Source organism: Theropithecus gelada, chromosome 2 (genome assembly GCF_003255815.1).
Source record: "Theropithecus gelada isolate Dixy chromosome 2, Tgel_1.0, whole genome shotgun sequence".
In the NCBI taxonomy this organism is placed as follows: Eukaryota; Metazoa; Chordata; class Mammalia; order Primates; family Cercopithecidae; genus Theropithecus; species Theropithecus gelada.
This window is the reverse complement of record NC_037669.1, coordinates 20,718,653-20,742,910: the sequence shown is the minus strand read 5'-3', so window position 1 is coordinate 20,742,910 and position 24,258 is coordinate 20,718,653. Positions and strand designations below refer to the sequence as shown.

Sequence of the window (24,258 nt, the reverse complement as noted above, 5' to 3'; positions counted from 1 at the left end):
AAAAAAAAAAAGTGAGTCATCCTAGATCATTAATAAGCATCCAAGCCAGTCAAGACAGAACTACCCAGCCAACACTCAACTCACAGCAAATAATAAACATTTGTCATTCTTCACCATTAAATTTTGGGGCAATTTGTTATGTAGCTACTGAACACATGAAAGTTATTTGTTAAATAATTAAATCACAGTCTGCTTGTCATTATAACTAGGTCAATTTATGAACCACAGTCTATCAGTCAAAATTTAGCAATGCAAATTTAATTGGTATCTGGCCAAACATGATAATTTTTGTATGAAGGAAATATATCCTAATGCGCAATTAGGTAAAGAAGCCTTTACCAAGGTTTTTCTGCATTGCTATTAAACATACTATTTTTTCTTTCCACTCTCACCACTTATGTTCAGTAAACATACTTTTAATGTTTATCAGTGATAATATTTTTTACCATATTTCTCCTGAATATGAACTACCATTCACATAGGAAGAATGATACTTACCCTTGATCTGTAAAGTACATATTTCAGATATAGTCCCACTAGAAAAAGGTGCCCAAGTAAAGGCAACAGGCCGCTGACAGCCTGAAAGGAAATGAGTGAGTCTTTGGTGGTTTGTAATGTTGCTGAAGATTTAGTGGAAAAGCTGAGAAAGTTTCATTTTCACAAAGAAATGAACAATGCTGCTATTATAATGAAAACTGACAAGGATAAACGCCGGGTAGTACTGGATGAGGAGCTTGAGGGTATTTCACCAGATGAACTTAAAGATGAACTGCCTGAACGACAACCTCACTTCATTGTGTATAGTTATAAATATCAACATAATGGATGGGAGAGTTCCATATCCTTTGTGCTTTATTTTCTCCAGTTCTGTTGGACGTAAGCCTGAACAACAGATGATGTATGCTGGGAGTAAGAATAAGCTAGTCCAGAGAGCTGAACTAACCAAGGTATTTGAAATAAGAAATATGGAAGACCTAACTGAAGAATGGTTAAGTGATAAACTTGGATTTTTCCACTAATGTGAACTTCTGTGTTTCCAAAGTATTTATGTATTAACCTGACCATACTGGAACCAGACATCAATACTTATTTGTGTCTAAAAATGCATTACTTACAGTCTGTTTTCTGCAGTAAAGAAAAATTCTTCATTTGTGCAAAGTTTGAACCAAGAGGAAATCATCTTCATAGTAATGAACCTTTGTATGGTGTTTCCTTGTATTGGTAATTGTTAGGTGGATTACTTTTCTCCAGGGACTTTTTGCACTCTTATGACTAATTTCTATAACTTATGATTCAGAATTTGTTATTATTTACAGACACTATTGGAATGTGGATATATTAGATTGTAAGAGACAACGGTTGCCTCCTTTTGACAAATACTGGATATTAGCAGTTTATTTATGAAAATAGCGTATTATCACTTGTCAAATCATTGAAATTAATTTGGGGTCAAAGACTTGAGTGGCCCAGTATTGAGCCATGAATAATTGACTGTAGTGTAACCTGCATCACAAGTACACTGATCAGTTCTGTATCTTGTTTGGTTTCCTGTATCTTTTTAATCAAATCTAGAAACTATGTTCATCAATCACTAATTTTTAAGGTTGGGGAGTTAGATTTTATGATAGAATTATGACTGTTAGCTTTTCTCCTTATGGAAAATAGCATCTTAGTCTTAGAAATTGGTGGGTTGTAATAATCAAGGGCTTCATTCCTTTTATGTCATTTCTAAACAGTTTTGCATCTAGGTTAATAACACTTCATTTATAAAGCACCACTTAATGTCACTAATGAACACTAATTATTTTAAATGTGTTAATAATGTGCCTTTGATTTGTTAGCTTTAAAGTTAGTTTAAGACTTTTACACTGCCAGTATTCCAGATTTGGTGAAATTAATACTTTTTTAACGATTCCAAATAAAATAATTTTCTAATGTGTATATCTGAAATTTATAATAAAATCAACTTCATATTTTAAAAATTCCAACTATCTGCTTGCATTGGTGAGTATATGGCAGTCGACAGTTATAATTTTAGGTATATTGTGATTAGTTTTGTGCCATAGGAAAAAATTATCTTTAAACTTAGTCCATAGTTAATAACGTTAAAACAATAATATCACGTCTTATATCCTAAATGTCAGAAGATATTCTCAACTGGCTGCCTGAAGAGTTAACTAAACCAGTCTTGTTAGATGATGGTATTCTTGGCATAAAGCAAGGATTCTGTTATTTGGCATACTTGTAGAAACAAATATATAAGTAACCACTGAACATTAATTTGATAATAGGTCTAGAGAACCTAAAGACTAACTAAATTTGGTGAGTTAATTCTTATATTAAGAACATCTTAGTCATCTCATCTCAAAACTAGCAAAATTTAAATTTTGGCATGTTTTCCATTCATGTGCTCTTTGCATTTTATTTTTGAGGTTTCTGTGAGAAGTAAAGATAGTTGGAATTTTCATGATGTTGAATAGAACATCTTCTGTTCCCAACTTTGGCTCCACTAATTTAGAAGTCAGGAAGCAGCAGAAAGTTAGTTGGAGATGAGGAAGTTCTAGAGTAGGTGTTTGCTTTGCTTCTCGGTGGGAAAAGATTCTTTATTCCAATTTCCAGAGAGAGAGAAAACTCACCCAGGAAGTTTACCAATTCTTTAAACAGGTATTTTGATATTGGAGAAAAACATGCATATAATTCTGTAGAAATGCAAATGTAATCCAAGTGAGTGGAGAGTGTTCTTAATATTTCTGAACGAAGGAAACGGGGTTTTGTTTCACCCGGTTTGCAGCAATAAGAGAAACTAGTGCCGCAAGAATGTATTTTTAACTGAAGTTCCTTATTTTGTCTTGCATGTTTTAGTTTTGTTTATTTTTAAATTTGCAGGTCCTCCATAATGTCAGATAATATTGACCTGCCATACATTAGAACGTTTAGTTCCCCTACTCTCTTGAACAGGAGCAAAGAGCTGTGATAAACCATGCTTTTTTGAGCTTGCCTGACTCCTAGTCAGTAACATCTTTTTTGCAACACAACAGATTGAGGTCAGAGGATCAGTAGGACATTTTTATTTCATCTGTTCTATGGGGAGATTGACAAATCCCATGGTCTAAAGTGTTCTCAAACATTTGTATAGATTTCCCTTTCATCTTACTAAAGTTTGCATTGTTCTTTTCAAGTATATTTCCTATTTAGTGTCTTTTTTCTACCATTCCCCAAATAATAACTCCAGGTTTCATAATTCCAGTTTTTACATTCCATATCTTTCTGGTGCAACGATTCCCATTCAGTTTTAATCTTTCTTTCCTTTTTGGCAGCAACTTTTTTCCTGGGACCCTCCTTCATGGTCTTCTAAGTCAGCGTTAGTTTTGAAATTGTTGGCCCTGCATAAGTTCTGCATAGCATCTAATGTCAAAATAAAATCAACCGGTAATCACAATATTATTTAGTGTGGCTTCCATGACAACAAAAAATACATATGAAGAAAACTTCTCAGGTTAGTATGCTGAAATTCCAAAATGTCTGAGTTTTGAATAGTGATCACTTTGTTCTGGTATTGATGCAATTATATTAGGAAAAAAGTTGGTTGACTGCTTTAGTTTAATTGACTTCTAAAATAAATGTGCAAATTGTCTAGTTCTAAAAGTTTACTAAATGCCTAGTGCAGTTAAACATACTGTTGTTTAAGAGCGTGTAGCTAAATTTTTTTACTGTCATTACTAAATAATCTGTGCGCCAAAATGTGTGTCAGTACTTTTCCCTCCCTTTTTATCTCCTATTTTCGGGGTCAAATGTAGCCATAAACTACATCCTTGTCTGACACTTTAGCTAAAAATTTCCAGTTAGAGGAGTTTATTGCCAAATTAAATTTGGCTATTTCCCCCCAACCCATACAGATATTAAGGAAGGTGTACTTAAAAAATGTTTGAACTACTTCTAAAACATGAGCAATGTCATTAATCCATATGCGGACAAGTGATGAATAGATATTTTCATAAGAGTTTAAATGCTGATATTTGGTGGACGTAGAGGGTAACTTGTATTCTATAAATTCAAGTATTCTTACTATGGTTGCTTTCCCTATTTGTTCAATAAAGTGATAATACTGGAATCTGTAGAGTTCGAGCAGTTACAACTTTTGTGAGGATGTGTTTCAAACATTTCTGGACAAATCTTATTTTGTGTTTCTGAAAGAATGTAATAATCTTCTAGGCCACTTAAAATCAATGGTCCCAAGCTGAATATTCTTGAGAAATTTGTTTTTATTATGCCATTTGACATTTCAAATCTGTGCTCATATACAGTAAACTTGTGATAGAAATTGTATTTTCTTGCTTTTTGGAGTATAATTCATATAAATATAATTACTCGAATATTGTTTGAGATCATTAACATGCCAGGGCAGTTCCTGCTGATTTCGATGGTCCAATATAATCTCATTCAGGAGGCTGGAAACATTAATGGTTTAGTCTTGTGAATTTTAACAGTTCTCTGTCATCATTTGAAAAAACCAACAACTGGCACAACTTCTTAAGCTGTGGTTTCAATCTCTGTTAATTCATATTGCATGTTTATTTTGGACAGTCTTTTGTTAAGCATGGTGCTTGTACTGGTTTAAATAAAATGTTAGCATTAAAAGAAACAAAAGATATAGTCCCACTAAAGATGGTGGCTTTTACTCATCTGGTCACACTAAGTGGATCTATTTGTAAGCTTGCTATAAGCTCACAGATGTGCTTGCATTTGTTAAGTCTACTTAAATATGAGCAAAATCTTGTAGAATTAAATCTGAACTCATAGTCTCATTAGCACTGTATTCCCGTCAATGTATGCTATGGAGATGAGATCAGGAGGGGTAGAGTATAAATGTTTAATAGTTTCTGCTTTTTGTCTCTCCAACTGAATGCTCTTGTTGCATAGCAGGGATGACAATGAAAATGCTTTCTGGAGCCAGAAAGGTTACAGAAAGGAGAGAAGCAACATGGATGTGAACTGGTAAATCAGAAAGCACATGACCCCTGCAGGGAATGTCAGCTTAGAGTGGCCAGATATTCCAATTTTTTCAAGAGAAAATTCAATTCTTTTTTTTTTGAGATGAAGTTCGCTCTTGTTGCCCAGGCTGGAGTGCAATGGTGCAACCTCGGCTCACCACAACCTTCGCCTCCTGGGTTAAAGCGATTCTCCTGCCTCAGCCTCCCAAGTAGTTGGGATTACAGGCATGTGCCACCACACCTGGCTAAGTTTGTATTTTTAGTAGAGACAGGGTTTCTCCATGTTGGTCAGGCTGGTCTCAAACTACCAAGCTCAGGTGATCCACCCGCCTCGGCTTCCCAAAGCTCTGGGATTACAGGCATGAGCCCTTGCACCCTGCCGAAAATTTAATTTTTAAGTGAGCTCTCCAAATTTTTGTATGGTTACCACTAATTTAAAACATTTAAGACTGGGCTTATGCCTGTAATCTCAGCACTTTGGGAAACCAATTGAGGAGGATCACTTGAGCCCAGGAGTTCCAGACCAGCCTCTTTTTGACAGAGACTACATCATTTTAAAAAATAGAAAAAGATTATCTGGGCATGGTAGTGTGTGCCTGTAGTCCCAGCTACTCTGGAGGCTGAGGGGAGAGGATCGCTTGAGTTCAGGAAGTCAAGGCTGCAGTGAGCTGTGATTGTGCCACTGCACTCCAGCCTGGATGGCAGAGCAAGACCCTGTCTCAAAAACTAATAATAAAATAAAATAAATAAGAAATTTTAGTGCTATTGTGTAATTCAAGCAATACATGTAAAATACAGCCAACAGGTACTGGATTGTATTAATAAAATGAAAATCCAGGGACCAGCATTTCCTCACAACCCTCTCATTTCTTTAATTATTCAAATATGATTTCTTGAATATTTAGGACAAGGGCAGAAAATTTTTTTTCTTGACATCTAGGTTTAGTTTTTAGTTGATCCTCGTTTTGTTGAATCCACAGATGTGGAAACCCAGGATATTGAGAGCAGACTATACTGATGTGAGAAGATGAGAAGATCCACTTTCTGAGTCAAAGTGTAAGAGAAAATCTCTCCTGTGAACCACATAGCCCTGCCATTGTCTGAGTTTGAAAGCTCCTGGAACGGTGGATGTGTTATGGTGCTGTGTTAAGTGCTGGATGAGCCTTGCCTGGCAGCGTCCCATTCGTTGGGAATCTTACCTTGTCAGGTTCTGGTTATTCTTCCACAGCACTTTGATCGAGATTGTAATAAATATAACAACATTGCTGATGAGGATAATGGTTACAGGTACGATGAATGACCACAACAGTGGACTTTTTGTAACACCATCGGGTTCTGGAATTGCCAGCCAGCAGCTGTGGAGAAAAAAAAAATTACTTCAGCAGACTAAGAAAGGTACACATACTGGTTCCTTGTGCTATTAACATTATTGACATTCACTCAACTGAAAGATCTGCTAAAAGTTAACATCCCTCTGCATTTTATGCATTTGAGATGACTTTCAAGAATTCTACCTACTAGAAAAGTGAAATAATATACTGTAACTTTAAACTGTCTCCTATTTTTAAATATTAAATGCTTGAAAAGAGTTTGAAAAAGTTATTTAACCTCATTGTACCTGTTTTGGGTTTGTTTTTTTTTTTTTTTTTTTTTTGGTGGTGGTGGTTGTAGTGGTGCTTTTTTTTTTTTTTAGGTAAAAATACTAGTAACCACCTACTGGCATTGTTGAAAGAATTAATTAATTCATTTAATAAGTATTTACAGAGTACATGCTATGTGCTAGAGATACTGTTTTAGACACCAAGGTATTAGCAGTGAACAAAACAAAAATCCCTTCTTTAATAAGGTTACATTCTAGTGCAGAGAAACAGATAAAACAAAGTAAATAAAATACACAATATGTCAGATGGTGACAAATGCCATGGAGAAAAAGTAAATCAGGTAATGAGAGTAGAAATGACTGTGTAAATGTGTGTGGAGGGGAGGGGTGTTTCATTTTAAATAGAGTGATCAGGGAAAACCTCATGGAAAAAAGCTGTATTTGAGCAAAGACCTGAAGTAGATGATGGAGAAGTGTGTTCCAGGCAGAAATCACATCAAGTGCAAAGGCCCTGAGGTGACAGCTTAAGAAGGAAAAAAAGGCTAGTGTGGCTGAACCACAGAAAGTGGATAACGTTAGTGCAAAGATACAAATTATGTAGAGGCTTTGTGGGTGATTGCTTGTACCCTAGACAACATGGAGAGACATGACATGATCTGCCTTGAGTTTTAAAAGCATTACTCCAGGTGCAGTGATGAGAGAACAGCATGAGCAAAAGTAGGAAATATTAGGTTGGTGCGAAAGTAATGGCAGTTTCTGCCATAAAACTGCCATTACTTTCGCACCAACCTAATAGCTAGGAGTCTATTGCAATAATATGGTAGTTTGGACCAGGAGAGGAGATGTTAAGAAAGAGTCTGATTCCTGACATATTTAAAAGTAAAGCAAAATAATTTATTGATGGGTTGGACGTGGTATTTAGGGGAATTAAGAATGACTCCAAAATCTGAGCACCTAGAAGGATAGAATTGCTATTAACTGGGGAAGACAATGAGATGAGCAGGTTTGGGAGGGAAGATGAGGAGATGTCTATTAAACAGTCAAGTGGAGGTGTCAGGTAGGCCATTAGGTGTTACAATGATGTGAGAAGCTATGGCACATATTTGGCATTCAATTAATTTTATCTTCTTTCCCCTGGAGTTTTGTAAAACACCATTATTCTACATTCCAAAGAATTTCTAAATTTTTTTGCATTGGAATAGTTTTAAAGTATTGAAAATCATATTTCTAATCTGAATGACCTAGGAGGAAACTGAGATGATGTTCCATTCTCTATAATGAATCTAAAAATGCAAAGGCATGCTTCCCTCTAACAGATACAATAGTAAGTCCATCCATAAATAAAATAGTGCCAAGTTTATCTTCAGGATGGTGGAGATCGATCCGACAAATAGCTATGAACTTGAGGTCTGAAGAGCATTATAATTGGATGCAGATTAAGTGTTTAACTCCTTGATAAGTTTGCCATGGAACATAGGGAAAAACAGCTACAGCATAAAAGCAATTCTTGAAAAATTTCCCCCAATTATAATTTCCCATGTTAACCTCAACCCTTCGCGAATGTCTGAAACGGCCTACGTGGTAGTGGTACAGAGAACTGGGGGTAGAGCATTAAAGAGGAATGTGGCCTGCCCTACATTTACCCTGCAATTGGGTCTATGCAGAGACAGCAGTACTTCAGGTAACTGGGTCAGGGATTTCAGGATGACTGGCAGAACTGGGAGCAACAGGGGAGCGCACAGGCTGTTGAGGAGCAACTGCTAGGAGAATAACTCAGGAAAACCAAAAATAATCCCTCCTGGGTCTCAATATATCCTGAAGAAATGTGGTCGTTGATGGCATGTGTGTAGGGTGGAAGGTGGGGGAGAAAGTCCAGGAGGAGGTGGATGCTGGTGTCACACATCCTTTCCTCTCTCCCCAGCTTCTCTTATTATCAGTTACCTCGTATCTTCCCCCACAACTAACACCGTAATCAGGAAAGAAGCTGCCCTTAATTATTTATAGCTCAGTGTGAACAAATTTAAGTCAGTTGGCTTCTTTCTTCTGAAGACTTTTAAAGGAGTGAGTCTAGCCCTGTGCATGAGTTAACACCAATTAATAATGCAATTTGAAGTGAATTACCTCACCTATGAGATATTTGCAACTTGGGTATCTCTAATTAGATATTTCTACTTGTGGCGTTAAAATTTTAAAACCTTAAACGATATTTCACCGTAATCACACATAGTGTCTGGGAGCATGAAATAAGGCCAGGCAGTCAGCTCCCCAGCCTACAGTCGGGTGTGACCAGCCCTGGGAAAGACGTGAGTTCCCAGACACCATAGCCTTCCCTTGGTGTACTTGCCCATTTCCAAAAGTTTTGCTTTCATTTGTGTTGGTTTGGGACTTCAGGTGGAATTTGGAGAAAAGAATAGTTAGATGTATAAAATGAGAAGGGAAGATAAATTGAAGAGCAGTTGCCATTTGGTAGCAGAAATGCATATAAAGAGTTGAGTCTCAGTTCAGCTCCACTTTCTTTTCTCCCCCACACAAAAAAAGCAAATGCCATACAGTCAGATGCTTCTGTTACAACAGTTCATTATTCACACTGGAATCACAGGAAGAATTTGTTATGTATGATAAATCATCATGAAATGTTCATTAAAATCATATCAACATAGAATTGGTTTACATGAGTGAGACATATAGAGAGTGTTCAAGTTATTAAATGTTTTCACACTTGATTGATCCCTTGCAGTGACCCCAGAACAGGAATTACTATTATTGTTATTCCCATTTTCTGGATGAGAAAACTAAGATATAGGATTACTAAGGATAATACCTATTGTATCATGATTTTCAGATTTAATGAAAGAAGACAAATTTAACATAATAAAGTTCACATTTATAAATTTAGAAGTTGATTAGTTGCTTTACAAAAGGACTTATGGGAAATTTCCATGTCATCACATTTAAAATATAATGTTGTTTGGGAATTTGAAATGTCTACCACTAAACATGACAATTATAAAGTGAAATGCAAATTACAGCAACACTTGGAGTCAATATCACTAAACAGTTATACTCTTAGGTCAAACAATTGGGCATTTAAAAAAATATAAACTCACATTGTCTCTTGCCGGTAGTCTAACTCCCATTGTGGATTCTTTCCATTCTGAGAATAAATAACTCCTACTGTAATAGCCACTACGATAGCTGGGACTCCTATGTGATAAAGAGAGGCATAGAATTAATGATTTATCCAGACTTGGATTAATTATAAAAGACCATACATGAATTATACATCTGACCCTCTTCAGGATGTATGTTGTTTTCACTATGGACAATATACAAAGTGATCCTACAGATGTAGGTCGACAGTGGACATAATTTTTCTCCAAGTGTTTTCCCTTCCTTTTTAGTGGTGGCACTACATATCAATCTTATTTCCAGTTTCTTTGTAACTCTTACCAGAATTGTCATGTTTCAGTGGCATAGTTCCTCTGTCACTTGAATAAATTTAAATTTAGATATCCCTGAAACAAGTCTTCTTTTGCTGGAACCCAATAAATTTTTCAAATATTTTTGCTTAAAGAGTCACTCTGATTGTCTTTCTTGAAACATTTCTTTTAAAGTAGCTGGAAGTTAATTATTTGTGGCCTAAATCTCAAATCAAATTAATAAAAAGAGATGTTAAAGGAAATTAACATTTTTAAGTTAGTTAAGTTAGTTTGTGATGTATCTCGTATTCTTGCCTTGATCATATCTGCCTCCTTCACTGGAGTATAAGCTTCTAGAGAGAAAGTATTCTTAGCAATCACTGTACTTTCTATGTCCTGTTAATTACATCAAGGCCTTGGACTGTTTGGCCTTCAATAAGTGTTCGTTTAAATGATTTCCACAAAATTAAATTCCTGAGAAAGGGGAGATGCAAACACTTACCCCATCCAATTAATGAGATGAAAAGAATGAAATGCCGAGGAAGAGGCTTCATGGTCCTTATTAGAAGGAAATAGAGCTGTGCAGCGCTGAGTGCATTCCAGGTAAACGTCACTAACAGAAAATAGTGCAGTAAGGCAGCAATCGCAGTGCACGTGGGATTCGGGTTGTTAATGGTGTCGGTCTGGGGTACCTCATTATTCTTAAAGTCAATATCATGGATGTCACCATCACTTGTCTTATTCTTATTGGAGTTTTCAATTCCAAACACAAAGAGGAGGTTGAAAATCAACATTGATATGCACAGATTGACCAAAACCCAGGTTACTGAGGTTTTTCTGACTTTCCTGAAAATAAGTAAATTCATATAAAAAATTAAATGAAACAAAACAACTGCACAAAACAAACTGCAGTGAAATTTCTGGGAACAAAGAATATTATTGCCCATTGTAAATTCAGTTCATAGCCCAGTGGGGACAGCTGGTAAATCTACCTTCTCAATTACATCAGAAAACTATACTCTCCTCTTATCATTTCCACAAAGTCATGAGTTAAAGGAAACAGGTTGACGTCTCTTTTCTTGAAACTGTGTTCTGATCAAAAGTGATAGCTAATCTCCAAAGAGGGCCCCCAGTGAACCCTACTTCCTGGTAGGTAGCCCTGTATAGTCCCTTCACAGTAGTCTGGCCTGTACCTTGATGTAACTGATGGGATGCAACAGAAGTCCTGGCAGCCAAGGCCGACTTATCCATTAGACACAATAGTGCTTAGTGTTTGTATCCCATAGTAATGTTTTAACTTCTTTTAGACTTAGAAGAAAACAGAGAACTCTTAGCTCAAAGAATAGTAATATATTCATCTTTGTACCAATGCAATCATAAAATATAATTTTTAATCTTTTGTTAATGAATGAAAGGCTTCACAAAGGCACAAGTGCCTGGGGAATATAAAAGTCATAACACGGCCCTCCAGGTGAGGCAACCTAGTACAAAGCTGTACCAGGAGAACCTCCAACTGAGCGGCGTGCTCGGAGAACGGGGTGGAGCTGTGGGAAGTTCCCGCCCTTTGCAGAGGGGAGGAGCCTGGCCTCTCCTCTTCCCGGGAGGTAGCGGGATTCAATCTGCGCAGGCGTACTAGCAGGACTCTCACTTTGCTGAGAGTCCCTGTTGCCCTTTTTTTCCCTTTTCACCCAATTAACCCTGTTTTTTTTTACCCTTCAAAGTGTGAGCCTAATCTTTCATGGTCGTGTGACAACAACCCAGCTTTCAGCTGAACAAAGGAGAAAGTCCTACAACACTGACAGCTTTCTCTTTTGTGCTCCTGGGAGTTCTGAGCCACTGTGTAAAAAGCCCAGCCACCTTTCTAAAAAAAAAAAAACTGCGTGGAAGTCCTCTGAGACTGTATGGAGAGGGAGAAAGATCCAGCTGTCCTAGCATTCTAGGTGAGCCTCCAGATGACTCTGGCCTAGCCGCCATCTGACTGCAAGACTCCAGCAAGACCAGTAGAAAAATTACCCAGCCGAACCAGACAAGCCACAGAATCATTAGAAATAATATCTGTTCCTATCCACTGAGTTTTGGGGCAGTTTTTTTTAATATAACACTAGATAATAAGTTCTACTCTAAATTTACAAGCATCTGTAGACGAGGCCCTATATGGAGTTTTAAAATTTTTTATAACAGAAAATTGCACATTAGTAGATGAACTCATGTTTAAATGTGGAGAAAAAAAGTCTTGAGTTTTAAAATGTAATTTGTCTTTAAAACTCACTTTTAAAATAAGGCCAAAGACAATTTTTAAATAATTTCCCATAACAGTGTAATAGCTTTAAAACAAAATTAGGTAATATTCAGCTTACTTTATATTTAAAGAGTGAGGCTTCCATGAAGATTTAAATTAGGTAAAAATATTTTTAATTTGTTTCACAGCCTATTGTTACTGATGCTATTCTTTATAATTTAAGTAGACTAATGATTACTGTCTTTTTAAATGGCTTATACACAACAAAATTTCACATATCTTTTCTGCAAGAATTTTCAGAACCTTATTTTCATCAAGAATCTCCCCAGGACTAATGTTTCAGGGACCATATTTTGGGAAATGCTTGCTGATTGTCAGATGGTCAAGATGTCCTGAACCGCACTTTGAATGTAAATCATTCCCAAGAACTGTTCCTTTATTGGAAGATATAATTTCTGGGTGGACAACCAAGTGCTGTTTAAAATTGCCTTTTTTCCCTTCTCATGCTTACCTAATGTCTTTGCTCTAAAAGAGCAGCTGTTTCTCTGATTTTGTCTGCAGGCCAGCCTTGTTTACCAGTAATCTTCAGAAGGCAGTATGAGTGTTTGAGTGTGTATGTGTGTGTATGGTGTGGTGTGCATGTATGTATGGTGTGCCGTGTGTAGTTCATGTATATGTCTGTGCTAGCCCACAGGTGTATTTTCAGATTGGCAAAGAATGCAAGATTTCTCTTAGTAAAGTTGATCTAAAAAGTAAGGCATGATACTCTTTTTTGTACATGTGTTATTTTCCTTATTGCTTAAAAGCAATCCCCTTATATCCCCTTAAAGGCATGTTACAGTTTCATGCATACTATGGCAGATAGTTCTACACCAATAAAAGTTATAAAATCTCTACTCACTACCATTTAAAGCCTTCTGGATTTTTCAGACTGCAAGACCTCTTGGAATACCATTTCCCAGGTTTATTATTATGCCTAAAGTTCTAACCTTCAAGTACCTCTTTATTCTTAATAACTCATAATTTGATGAAGTCTATTTGCCCATTATATATTCTTTCTGTTTTTATGATGTTTCATCATGACCTCTCTTGATCTTTGGATTCCCACACTGAATAAAAAAGCTTTCATTCAAACAGCACTCAGTCCGTCTGCTTGACATTTTAGTTGAGATTTCGGGACAATTCAAAATTTCATTAAATCTATTGAGAGGTTTAATGACCAGAACTGCAAAAAGTACTCAAAAGAATCTTTTTATATAAAAGTAAGATTAGATTCTAGTTTTTATCTAATTTTATCAATTATAATCCACAGGAAGAAGAGGTGATTTTCAAATAGCCTGGCCTTTCTTACACATTATTACTATATAGATGCTCCTCAACTTACAATGAGATTGCATCCCAATAAATCCATTGAAAACTAAAAACATCGTTTCAACTTACCGTATTTTCAGTTTACAATGGGTTTATTGGGACATAACCCTATCATAAATCAAGAAACGTCCTGAATGCTATCACTTTTGCACCATCTTAAAGCTGAAAAATCGTAAGTTGAACCATGGTCAGTAGGGGACTATCTGTATTCTGTGCGTTATTATTATATGGGAACCTGTCCAAGAACAAAGAAAATTTTATAATTCAGGATTTTAAAGTCAATAAAATTTTGTCTTTATTTTTGTTTTGTTTTTTCTCTTTTTTGAAAAAATTTGTTTGAGATGTGATCTTGCTGTATTGCCTTGTTTGAGATGTGATCTTGCTGTATTGCCCAGGCTGGTCTCAAACTCCTGGGCTCAAGCAATCCCTTCTGCCTTGGCCTCCCAAAGTGCTAGAATTACAGGTGTGAACCTCCATGCCTGGCGTTTATTTTTATTTTTGTTTCCTGATGAATTTTAGTGCCATCTATGGTTGCATAATTGTGCTAGAAAACGTATTGATGAAGGAGTAAAGAAATCTGATGACAAATGAAAAGAGTGAGGTTTGGGCAAAGAAACTGGTTATGCAGCAACTATGACTCATCCTTATGGGGCCAAATAATCGTCAGTACAACTGTGGTGATGGTAGAAATACAAATAATGAGACAAATTTAAGAGGCATTTAATTTTACATGACAAACATGTAATTACATGGTATGTAATTTTCCTTCAAGGCACTTACCACAATTTGTAACTATATATTCAGTTGTGTATGTATTTTTATAATGTCTTCCCTCTTCCCCCCAAAAGTGTATATTTCATGAGAGATAGGAGATTATCTGTCTGTTCATAGGTTTGTATTCAGCTCCTTACAACATAAGCACCCACTGTAAAACTTTTAAATGAATGGCAAGAGACTCATTTAATGTGAAAAGGGGAAGAAAAGGAATCGAAAACAATTCTGGCTCTTTGGAGAAATGGCTGGTTCAGGTATGAGGCACAGAAAGTGAACGATGATCATTTTGCTGTGATTGAAATAAGGAAGTGACTAAAGACTGAGACATGACAAAACAACATGAAGTGGCTCCCTCTGGCTACACTGGGAAGTATGCTTTTTGCAAAAGAGTATAGCAAACAAATACAGAAAGAACGATAGACTAGAAGATCACCATTTTTCAACTACTAATGTAATAATTTGTCCCAGTAAGGATGAGTAAAAAGATCATTAAGTAAAAGATTTTTGGGAAACAGGATGTCATGCAGCCTCAAAGTGGCACCCCATGAGTCACCTATTATTTACACAGGGAAAAAATGTGGAAATCTGGCAGACATCACTTTAAACGAGGAATCAAACTTACAGCCTACAATGAGACACACTGATATGCATTTCTTGTCGTGTCACACTAAAAAAAAATCCATGATTGCCGTATTCCCACCAAAAATAATTAACCTGCATCTCTTCATGAAGAAAATTTCAGACAAATCTTCATTGTGGAACATTTTTCAAAGTAAATGGCCTGGATGCTTGAAAAATTTCAGTGTCATGAAAGACCAAACAAACATGAAATGTGAAGTTGACAGAAGAAACACACAGTAAACAGAGTAAATTAATAAATGAACGAGCTTCTAAAAGACTGCAGGCAGTTAAAAAATGTAGCATGTGACAAAACCTAATGAATGGGATACAAAATTGGACCTCAAATGAAGGGGTCAAGGTGGAGAGAAGTATTTGTTTATAGGTCATTATTTAAAATTAGACTTTAAGGTATGGGATTCAAAAACTTTCATCATTTGAAAACCATATATTTTTGGAAAACATTTCACCATTTGAAAGCTCGATATATTTTTTAAATTACTTTTTTTAAAAAATGCTGTTTGCAATGTCTCTTTCCTTTACAAATACAAATTGATAGGCATGGTTCTATTCAACACTAAGGAATTATAGCATTCATGAGCTGCAGGACCACATTAATTTTACATGACAAACTTGTAAATAAGTGGCATATAATTTTCCTTCAAGGCACTTGCCACAATTTGTAATTATATATTTATTTGTGTGTATTTCTTAGCCTTTCCAGGTCTGAATGTCCTCCTCTATAAAATAAGTACATCTCTGAGTTCTCATCTAGTTCAAAGACACTACATTCTTATGAGAATTTTCAGAGTAAATTATATCAAGATAGCAATTTCTTTTCTGAAAAGAGCCTGCTTCTGCTCTTACCTGGTGACAATCTGAAATACAATTGTGAGAGCCAGACCAGTAATAGACAGTGCACATCCAACGTTGGAAAATACGTCAAGTGATTTGGGATACTGATAATCCTTTTTGAAAGTCTGAAAAACAAGTTAAGACTCATATTTTTAAATAATCATCCCTAAAATGTTAATGAAAGTCAACATCACAGAGTTACATGGGTCAAAATAACCAGACAGTTGCCAGACATATCTTCCTTTTGTAAAGCTCTTGATATATTTAAAAGTGAAATACATCAACCCCTTATTGCTAAGCAGTTTACCTGAAGTACAGGCTTGAGAATAATTATCTAACTCATTCAGTTAGGGAAAAATATACAGTCATGCCTTGGTATTTGCGGGGGGAGTGTCTCAGAACAACTTGCAGATGCCAAAAGCTGTGCATATTCAAGTCCTGCAGTTGGTCCTGTGGAACCTGCTGATGTGAAAAGCTGGCCTCCATATACCAGTTTTACACTCTGACAATACCGTGTTATTTTCCATCTATGTTTCCTTGTGGATGCAGAAAGTGGAGGGCCAATGTGGAGGGCAGACTTTGTTATTGAAAAAAATCCACATATTAAGTGGACCCATACAGTCTCATGTTGTTCACAAGTCAACTATTTATACTCTTCCTTGATGTCTAAAATCAAAATTGTTTGAATTAGATCTAAATTGTCAAAAGTTGCCTCACTTATTCATGACATTATTTTTATGTGTAACTGGACTCTAAGTATATCTAAGTTGATGCACTAAAAATAAAGTTGCAGAAATATCTTCATAAATATGGAAAGATGCTCATACCCTGTTAATTTTTTAAAGGAAGTCTTATTTTTGTGTGATATATTTCTATATCTCTCAACATGTTTGTGTGTGTGTGTGTGTGTATATGTATGAAAATATATACCATATGAGTATGTAATCTTAGAAATCTGTTGAGGTAGTGGTGATGGTCACAGGGTGGGTTGGATATGTATAGTTCATTTTGCTTATCTGTACTTTCTGATTTTTTAAGTTGTTAAAATTAGAAAACCACTGTAAAATATGAAAGGAATATAGAGGCCTAATAAAAAAAAGCATATGTTCCTTTATACTGCCAGCTACCCCACACCATACTTACCTCTTGAGAGCCTATCTTTTTTTCTTACATGCTTAAAAATACTATCTATGTCTATTACACAAACAGACAGGGGTTTGTTAACATAATAGCATTATGCCCGAATTGCCATTTTACTTTTTCATAAACATTTTTCCATATGAGTATATTTTTGTTTAGTATATACTTTCATACTTTATGCAATGCCTGTGTATTGCTTTTATAGAAATAAAATAAAAACAAAATACACATTTAAAAATAATAAAACAAAAATTTTATGTTATTTCTTGTGTGTAGTATACTAAGTAGATGCAAAAAGAATCATAAGATTCATAGGTCTTCAGATTTTAAAAATAATCTTTTCACTCAGAGCCTATTTGCTCTTACTTCACAGGCAATTTGAATCAGCCATTTAAAAAAAAAAAATTACAAATGTAGGTACATAGGCATTGAGGCAGTCAGATACTAGTGAGAAGACATAGCTGAAAGCCTAACCTCAAGAAAGGGAATAGATAACTGTAGTAAACTGTATCATTTAACATGTATAGCAACCTGAGCTTTACATAGCTAATCAATGATCCTATGACTTTAAGATATCAAAAAGTTAAATTTTTCTCCTGTATCTCCTGATTGAGAGAGCAGACCTCTCTGTAATACACGTTAGAATAGAAATAATCCATGTGAATTAAAATAAGAGAGGTTTTATAATTAAAATGAGAAAACTACAGTTATCTCAAAAAGTTTTAAAAAGCAAGGTTCTATGCTTTGATAATGCAAGCTATACAAGTATGTTCCACCAGTCTCCACTGGCTTCCCAAATATGGCTGTATTATAGCTACTGGGAAATGAAAACATCTGCTTCTCCTTGGGAGATTCATAACATTAATAGTCCCTTACTAAGGAGAAGAACACTCTCTATAACTCCCCATTCCATTGTGTATAAAAAACATTCCATCAAGTATATAAACTAACATTTTCTTTGTTTCACCAGAATAACAGATTTCTGGAAATAGAACATACAGAAGCCCCTCTTCTTACAAAGTTCAGCACAAGAACCTTGAGAGATGCAAGCACAGCTGCACACCAGCGCTAAGTATTATCAGTTGCTTGCACAGTATAGCTTTAGAGTAAAAGAATTAAAGAATACCTGGAGAAACTAGGGGACAAATTGAAGGAATTAAAGAGTTTTTTCTTTTATATCTTCTAGCAAAGACTTAGTAACTTGAGCAATTTCAATGGGAAAAGCTTTGGGTAATGATTTAAACTGTCCACATATAGCTAAGGAAATATTGAACCTGTCTCCGACACACAGCTATACAGCTTTACCTCTGGCTATAACAAGTTTACGCTTCAGAACATGTGAGTTAGTTGAATGGAGTCCACCAGCTTTTCTTCCGCACATGGGCTCCCTTCCCATGATCAAATACATAGTGCTGACCTGTCTATCCTAAGACCACATAGCAAAAAGTTCTATTCTACTCGCCTTTACCTTAGTCCTATTTTTTGGTTTGTTTTGTTTTGTTTTCGAGACAGAGTTTCACTCTGTCGCCCAGGCTGGAGTGCAATGGTATGATCTCGGCTCACTGCAACCTCTGTCTCCCAGGTTCAAGCAATTCTCCTGCCTCAGCCTCCCCAGTAGCTGGGATTACAGGCGTGCACCACCACGCCCAGCTGATTTTTGTATTTTTACTAGAGATGGAGTTTCACCATGTTGGTCAGGCTGGTCTCGAACTCCTGACCTCGTGATATTCCTGCTTCGGCCTCCCAAAGTGATGGGGTTACAGAGGTAAGCCACCACACCCAGCCTTTAGTCCTATCATTTTATTTCCTGTTTTTCTATTTTATCTGAGTTGAGAATCTATGTAAATTAAATCCCAAAGTTATCTCCAAGGAGCACATACTAGAATTGTGTGTAAGGAAAATTGTCATCCGGAAAGAGATTGCTATGTACATCCTTACCATTAATACAGCAAAATTAGTAGTATGGTTGCAGTGGCAGCGCAGGAATCCATCAGTGCCCTTGTGTTTTTGACAGCCATACGTGTCCCAGTCCCTTGTTGACAAATTCCAATAGACGCAGGCATAGGAATAGAGTTGAAATTCTCTTTGGTTGTACTGTGAATTGACAAGACAATTACAATTACTATTTCTAAATGCTTAATTGGGCTAAAAAAATCAAGTAGTGTAAGACAGTCATCTGAGAAATGAATTAAATATATACTAAGCATTAGCACATTCATTATGATTAAGGAGAGGGAAAAAAGGAGATAAAATTTAAATTAGCTAACTTTGCATTTAATTAGTTTGACAAAAGATATGATTGGGAGGAATATTTAAATGGATACATCAAAGAATCTTTTGAAGAGTTTTGCTGTAGATTTCTTTTATTCAAAATATCCCTGCTTTTGGTATTCAAGATTGGTCTGAATTTTTATTATTTCTGTTCATGGAAACTCCCGCCCTTTGCTCCTATTCTCTTCTTCCCCTGTATTACTCTACTCAGTCTCAGCTGCCACCATCAGAAAGACAGAAAGCATGAGGACACTTTTTTTCTTGTATCTGCAATGAAAAACTCACCCTTGGACTAAAGACCATGTCAACAGAAGCACTCTGATCTTGCTCATTTTCATCAGTTTTGCTTGAGATAATTTTTTGACTAAAATTTGATTTAGCTGTAAAAGTTTTTGATTGGAAAAGCTTGTCATTTTGATAAACTACAAAGCCACATGCCTTGCTGTTACCTATAGGGAGAAAAAGACATTAAGATCAATAAGTGAACTGTAGGGTAAACAAAAAACAATATCTCACATTGTTGTAGAAGTGCATGGCTGCTTAATATTTTAGTAAAGTACAGCAAAAATGGTTTACTGGTTGAAACTTTACTTAATTGCAATATGTAAGTAATACATATAACCCATGGTGGGCCATTCCACCATATTAATTTTTCTTTCTGAGCTTCAGTTTCCTTACCTTCTACATAGGAATGAGAATTTCTGCCTAATCCACCTCAAAAAGGTATTGCAAGGATCTCATGTATAAAGTAAACGTCTTGCTTTATACATGAGAGATGGAGAGAGTGAACATGACCAATGGGCAGCCCCAGCCCATGTTGCCTCCTGCAATGACAAAATATGAGACAGGAAATAGCAAAGCTGGGACACCAGGATGGCTGAGCCCAGATGAGGTCGGTCTCCTGTTCAAAGGGGACGAGTGGTGTTAAGTCACGGAGCAAGGAGCTCAAGTCACTTTTTCTGTGGAGTTTTTGAGGCAGGCACTCTTCACCATCTCTTCAACTATTGTCCCCTGCTGTGTCATGACAATCATGGGCTTCTCCCAAGGCTAGCATGCTACTGTGAAACATCGTCTGGACATTGGAAAAAGGAATCAGCTGCTCATCAAAGATCCTGAAAGACCATCGCTGCTGTGGAGGGTTTTGCACCCAGCCCGTTGGCGGCAGCAGTCAGAGAACCAGGACTGCCTCCTGACACTTTAGACAACTGTTGGCATATTTAAAACAGCAGAAGCATCAACAGTATGTATTTTAACTGAATGAATTTCCTAAACTCTGTTGTCTTTCACAAGTGATAAAAGGAAAATGTTGTGGTGTGAGACCAGAGTATTCAGTCATCTGATTTGAGAGGGAGACAGGCAAGGCCCCGACCGCCCCCAGATTGTCCTCCTCTGTGGCAGTTGTTGGAGCCTCCACCTGGAGACAAAGGGATGGGTCGCTGGCTTTTGTTCACAGTACATTGACATCACCAGATTGTTTCTCCTGGACACTAAATGAAAAGTTAACACTAAAAGTAGAGCAAGGTTTTTTTGTTTTCTTTATTTAAAAATAAAAGAATGAGACTAGGCACAGTGGCTTATGGCTATAATCCCAACACTTTAAGAGGTTGAGGCAGGAGGATCACCTGAGCCAAGAGTTTGAGACCAGCCTGAGCAACATAGCGAGATTCTGTCTCTACAAAAAAATTTAATTTTTTTTTTTTTTAATTAGCAGGGCGTACCTATATAGTCCTACCTACTTGGGAGGCTGAGGCTGGAGGATTGCTTCCTCCTGGGAAGTTGAGGCTGCAGTGATTTGTGAGGTAGAGGGCTTCAGGTGCAACTGTAATATCGTCTCTCTCTTTTTTAAAGAGATCTGAAGCAAATATAGGAAAAACTGACATTCGTTTACCTGGCTGGTAGTTACATAGGTACTCCTCACATTACTTTCTGTACTTTTCCGTATGCATGAAGTATTTTTAAATTAAAAGAAAAAAGGCACAAGAACATAGAAGACTTAGATTTAGTCTTTACCATCACAAAGCATGTGGCCAAAGCAAATGAGAGCAAATTCCAGAGTGCCAGATTCACGAATAATACTCTCTTCTTTTTCACTGCTGTCATACATTTATTCTATCTAACACATACACTTTCTGGCATTGGGTTTTTTTGTTTGGGGAGAAACGAAAAGTAAATGTGTGTGTTTGATTTACTTATCTTTTTTTAGACTTTGAAAAATACAACCACTTCAAGTTACTTATAAGAATTTCTGAAAAGTTAGATGCAGGATAATAGTGAGCACACGGTGGGCACCATAGAGAGGAGATAACCTAAAATTGATACTACTACATGATGACTGTGCCAATTACATGGACTTCTCCAGGGTCAGGTGTGCAGGGTGCATCTGAGCCTGACAGTGTCATGCCACTAGTAAACTTGGTCAGAGCTTGTGACTGAACATGTTTTAAATGTGTAAGTGTAAAACAGAACCACCTTAGCAAGATTTTTGTAGGAAAACATATTTGTGTACATGGCCTGAACATTTCAATTCTGCTACCTTCCAAAAGGCTTTTGAAAAAAGAAAAAACAAAGAAATTATCTTTTTGACTTAGAATAGTAGAGTTGAGATTACCATAACATGTCAGAGCTCACACATACTCAAATGCAAATTACTCAGTATGAAACTAAGTAGACATTATTTCTCCTTCAGTAAATTAGAAGTTATTAGTTCCATGAATTCGAGTCCAATTTTTAAAATGTCACAAAGTTTGAGACCTACTTTTCGTCATATTAAGCAAGACCTGAAGTTCAGTCTGTCCATCTGGGTTAAGGCCATCCACATTTGTATGTATAAATGTTGAACCAGAAAGTAGAGAACTGCTAGCTCCTATATGAGAAGGGAAAGAGTAGAATTGTAAAAGTCTACATTATGGTGAGTAGAGCATTATTATTCATCATCGGTAGCAGAATGCTCTTTACTGTTACAAGCAAATAAGATTAACAGCTCACCTTTCTGTACAGAGAAGCGAACATTTAAAGGCCCCACAGCATCTTTTGAAGAGAAATTTGCTGACTGTATTGCTATGTTAGGTTCCACCACTGATTCATTACCCAAAGACAAGGAATAAGTCTCCATTTGCTCAATAAGCCTGCATATAATAAAACACAACTTAATACTCAAGATTTTGTCATAAAATGAAAGGTATGTGTTCTGTCTTATACTACAGCAGAAAAACATGAGCATAGAATCGTGTGGTCATGACAGCATTAACAATTGCCTCAGAATAATTGGTTTTCTTTTCTAGAGTTGTGTTGCATTACATGTACTTAAATAAGACAGTTTGGGTGGACCGTCCTCATGGAAGGCTACCCTTTGAGCATAGACAGCAAAAAGGAGAACTCAAGAATTATAGAATTCCCTAAAGAAATAGTCTTTATTATGATGCTCCTCACATAGAAGGATGGTGTTGCCACCCACCACTGGCAAGGAATGCATTTCTAATTTTTTCTCCAGTGGTGAGAATCCATTTCCATTTATTCATCTTCTTCCTCTCACCGAAATCCCTTAGGATCCAAAGCATGTTTTGTAAGTTGTTCGTTCCTGAGGTGACAGTTTAGATGGAACCAACAAAGAGCAGAACTCTGAGCTCGTTGCCTCAGCTCTGAACTAGACCCTGAAGGTTTTTACAATGTTCTTTTCTACTTTGGCTAAGTTCACAGATAGATTAGATGGAAGGTGGGAGGGAGTAGCAGCAACCTGTCGATTTGGCATTCTCCAAAGAAAAGTCATAAGACCTTTCCTTTTTCTTGTTTCCCATATATTTGAACTATTTCTGTACTTGACCAAACAAAACCTCTGTATGTAAAATAATCAGTCTAGTTTTTCCAGAAATGAAACGATTTCATCAAAATGTAGTTGTTCTATATGCCAAATCTTTATTTCTGACACTAACATATCTTTTCTCTACCTCCAAATGAGATAAAGAGAAAGTTTACAATAATTGAGGATTGCTTGATAAAGAGAATGTAATCATCATTCGTATGGAAACATTCAGGTTAGATCCTCTGATTGAAATGTTTTCCTTTTATAAAACCATTTTCAGCAATTCACACATACCCCAGAGCTGCTTTCAATGGGAGGAATACCTAACAAAACTCCAACCTGCTAAGAATATCATTCTCCCCAACAGTATCTGTTGAGTATCTACTTAGAGGTCAGCACTCTGTGGAACAGTGGGAGTTCCAGCAGCTGCTCCCTCAGGCATTTGCAAGCTAAAAGGAAGACGTGGTAGATATACAGGAGGTGTTTTTCATGTTCCCACTTTTACAGGGTTGCTCTAACCACAGCTACTTGTAAGGTCATTTTTTTTGTTTCTTGTAATTCTTTCCTCCTCTTATCATAACTGATAAGATTACAGATGGGCACCTGCCCCGGAGAAGCCAATCCAGAAAGTGGTCATCCACCTGGCACAACTGACAAAAATAAGTCATCAAATTCTCAGACACAAGATTTTTTTTGATTAGTGCTGTAGTTATATCAGGAAAGTCATAGTGTAGAGGGAGCCAGAGAGGTCATTATATCGTAAGAAAAAAAAAAACACAAATTAAAAATAAGAGGCTAATTCTTCCTGTTGAAAATAAAAAAAGACCTGTAAACTTCTCTACTAAGGCTTCCAAAGCTGCCTTGGATCCTCAGTCATCTTCCTGCTCCAGGGTCCATACGGCAATAAAAGAAAATAAAATTTCAAGACCCTCTCAATTTATTACGTCAAAAAGGAAGTTAAGCCCTGGAGACTGAATCACGTGTAGCATGTTTGCAACTTCTGCTTATTAGATTATAGATTAACTCTCTTCCTCACTGTTCTTGTTCTGTCAGTGACTCGGAGAGGCCTGACCTTTCCCCTTTCTAATGACTGATCTATGTTACAGATTAATTGCCTCCTTTTTTGTCCTGTACCTAACTCAGACCAGTTGGCTCATGATTGTTAGGTCTTCAGTGTAATT

The 24,258-nt window shown here is 36.5% G+C and overlaps 1 protein-coding gene and 1 pseudogene across 1 annotated transcript in view; one reads left to right on the top strand and one right to left on the bottom strand.

Annotated features, from left to right (window-relative positions):
* ADGRG7 (adhesion G protein-coupled receptor G7) overlaps positions 1–24,258 on the bottom strand; it is a 72,725-nt gene that overhangs the window by 24,949 nt on the left and 23,518 nt on the right. The window contains exons 7-14 of the mRNA XM_025375566.1: positions 22,264–22,403; positions 22,034–22,141; positions 19,564–19,727; positions 18,946–19,101; positions 15,880–15,992; positions 10,513–10,856; positions 9,699–9,795; positions 6,191–6,346 (exon numbers count right to left, since the gene is read on the bottom strand). Of these exons, the coding sequence (XP_025231351.1) occupies positions 6,191–6,346; positions 9,699–9,795; positions 10,513–10,856; positions 15,880–15,992; positions 18,946–19,101; positions 19,564–19,727; positions 22,034–22,141; positions 22,264–22,403 (1,278 nt within the window). The remainder of the gene's footprint in view (positions 1–6,190; positions 6,347–9,698; positions 9,796–10,512; positions 10,857–15,879; positions 15,993–18,945; positions 19,102–19,563; positions 19,728–22,033; positions 22,142–22,263; positions 22,404–24,258) is intronic.
* On the top strand, positions 549–1,019 carry LOC112618499 (annotated as a pseudogene).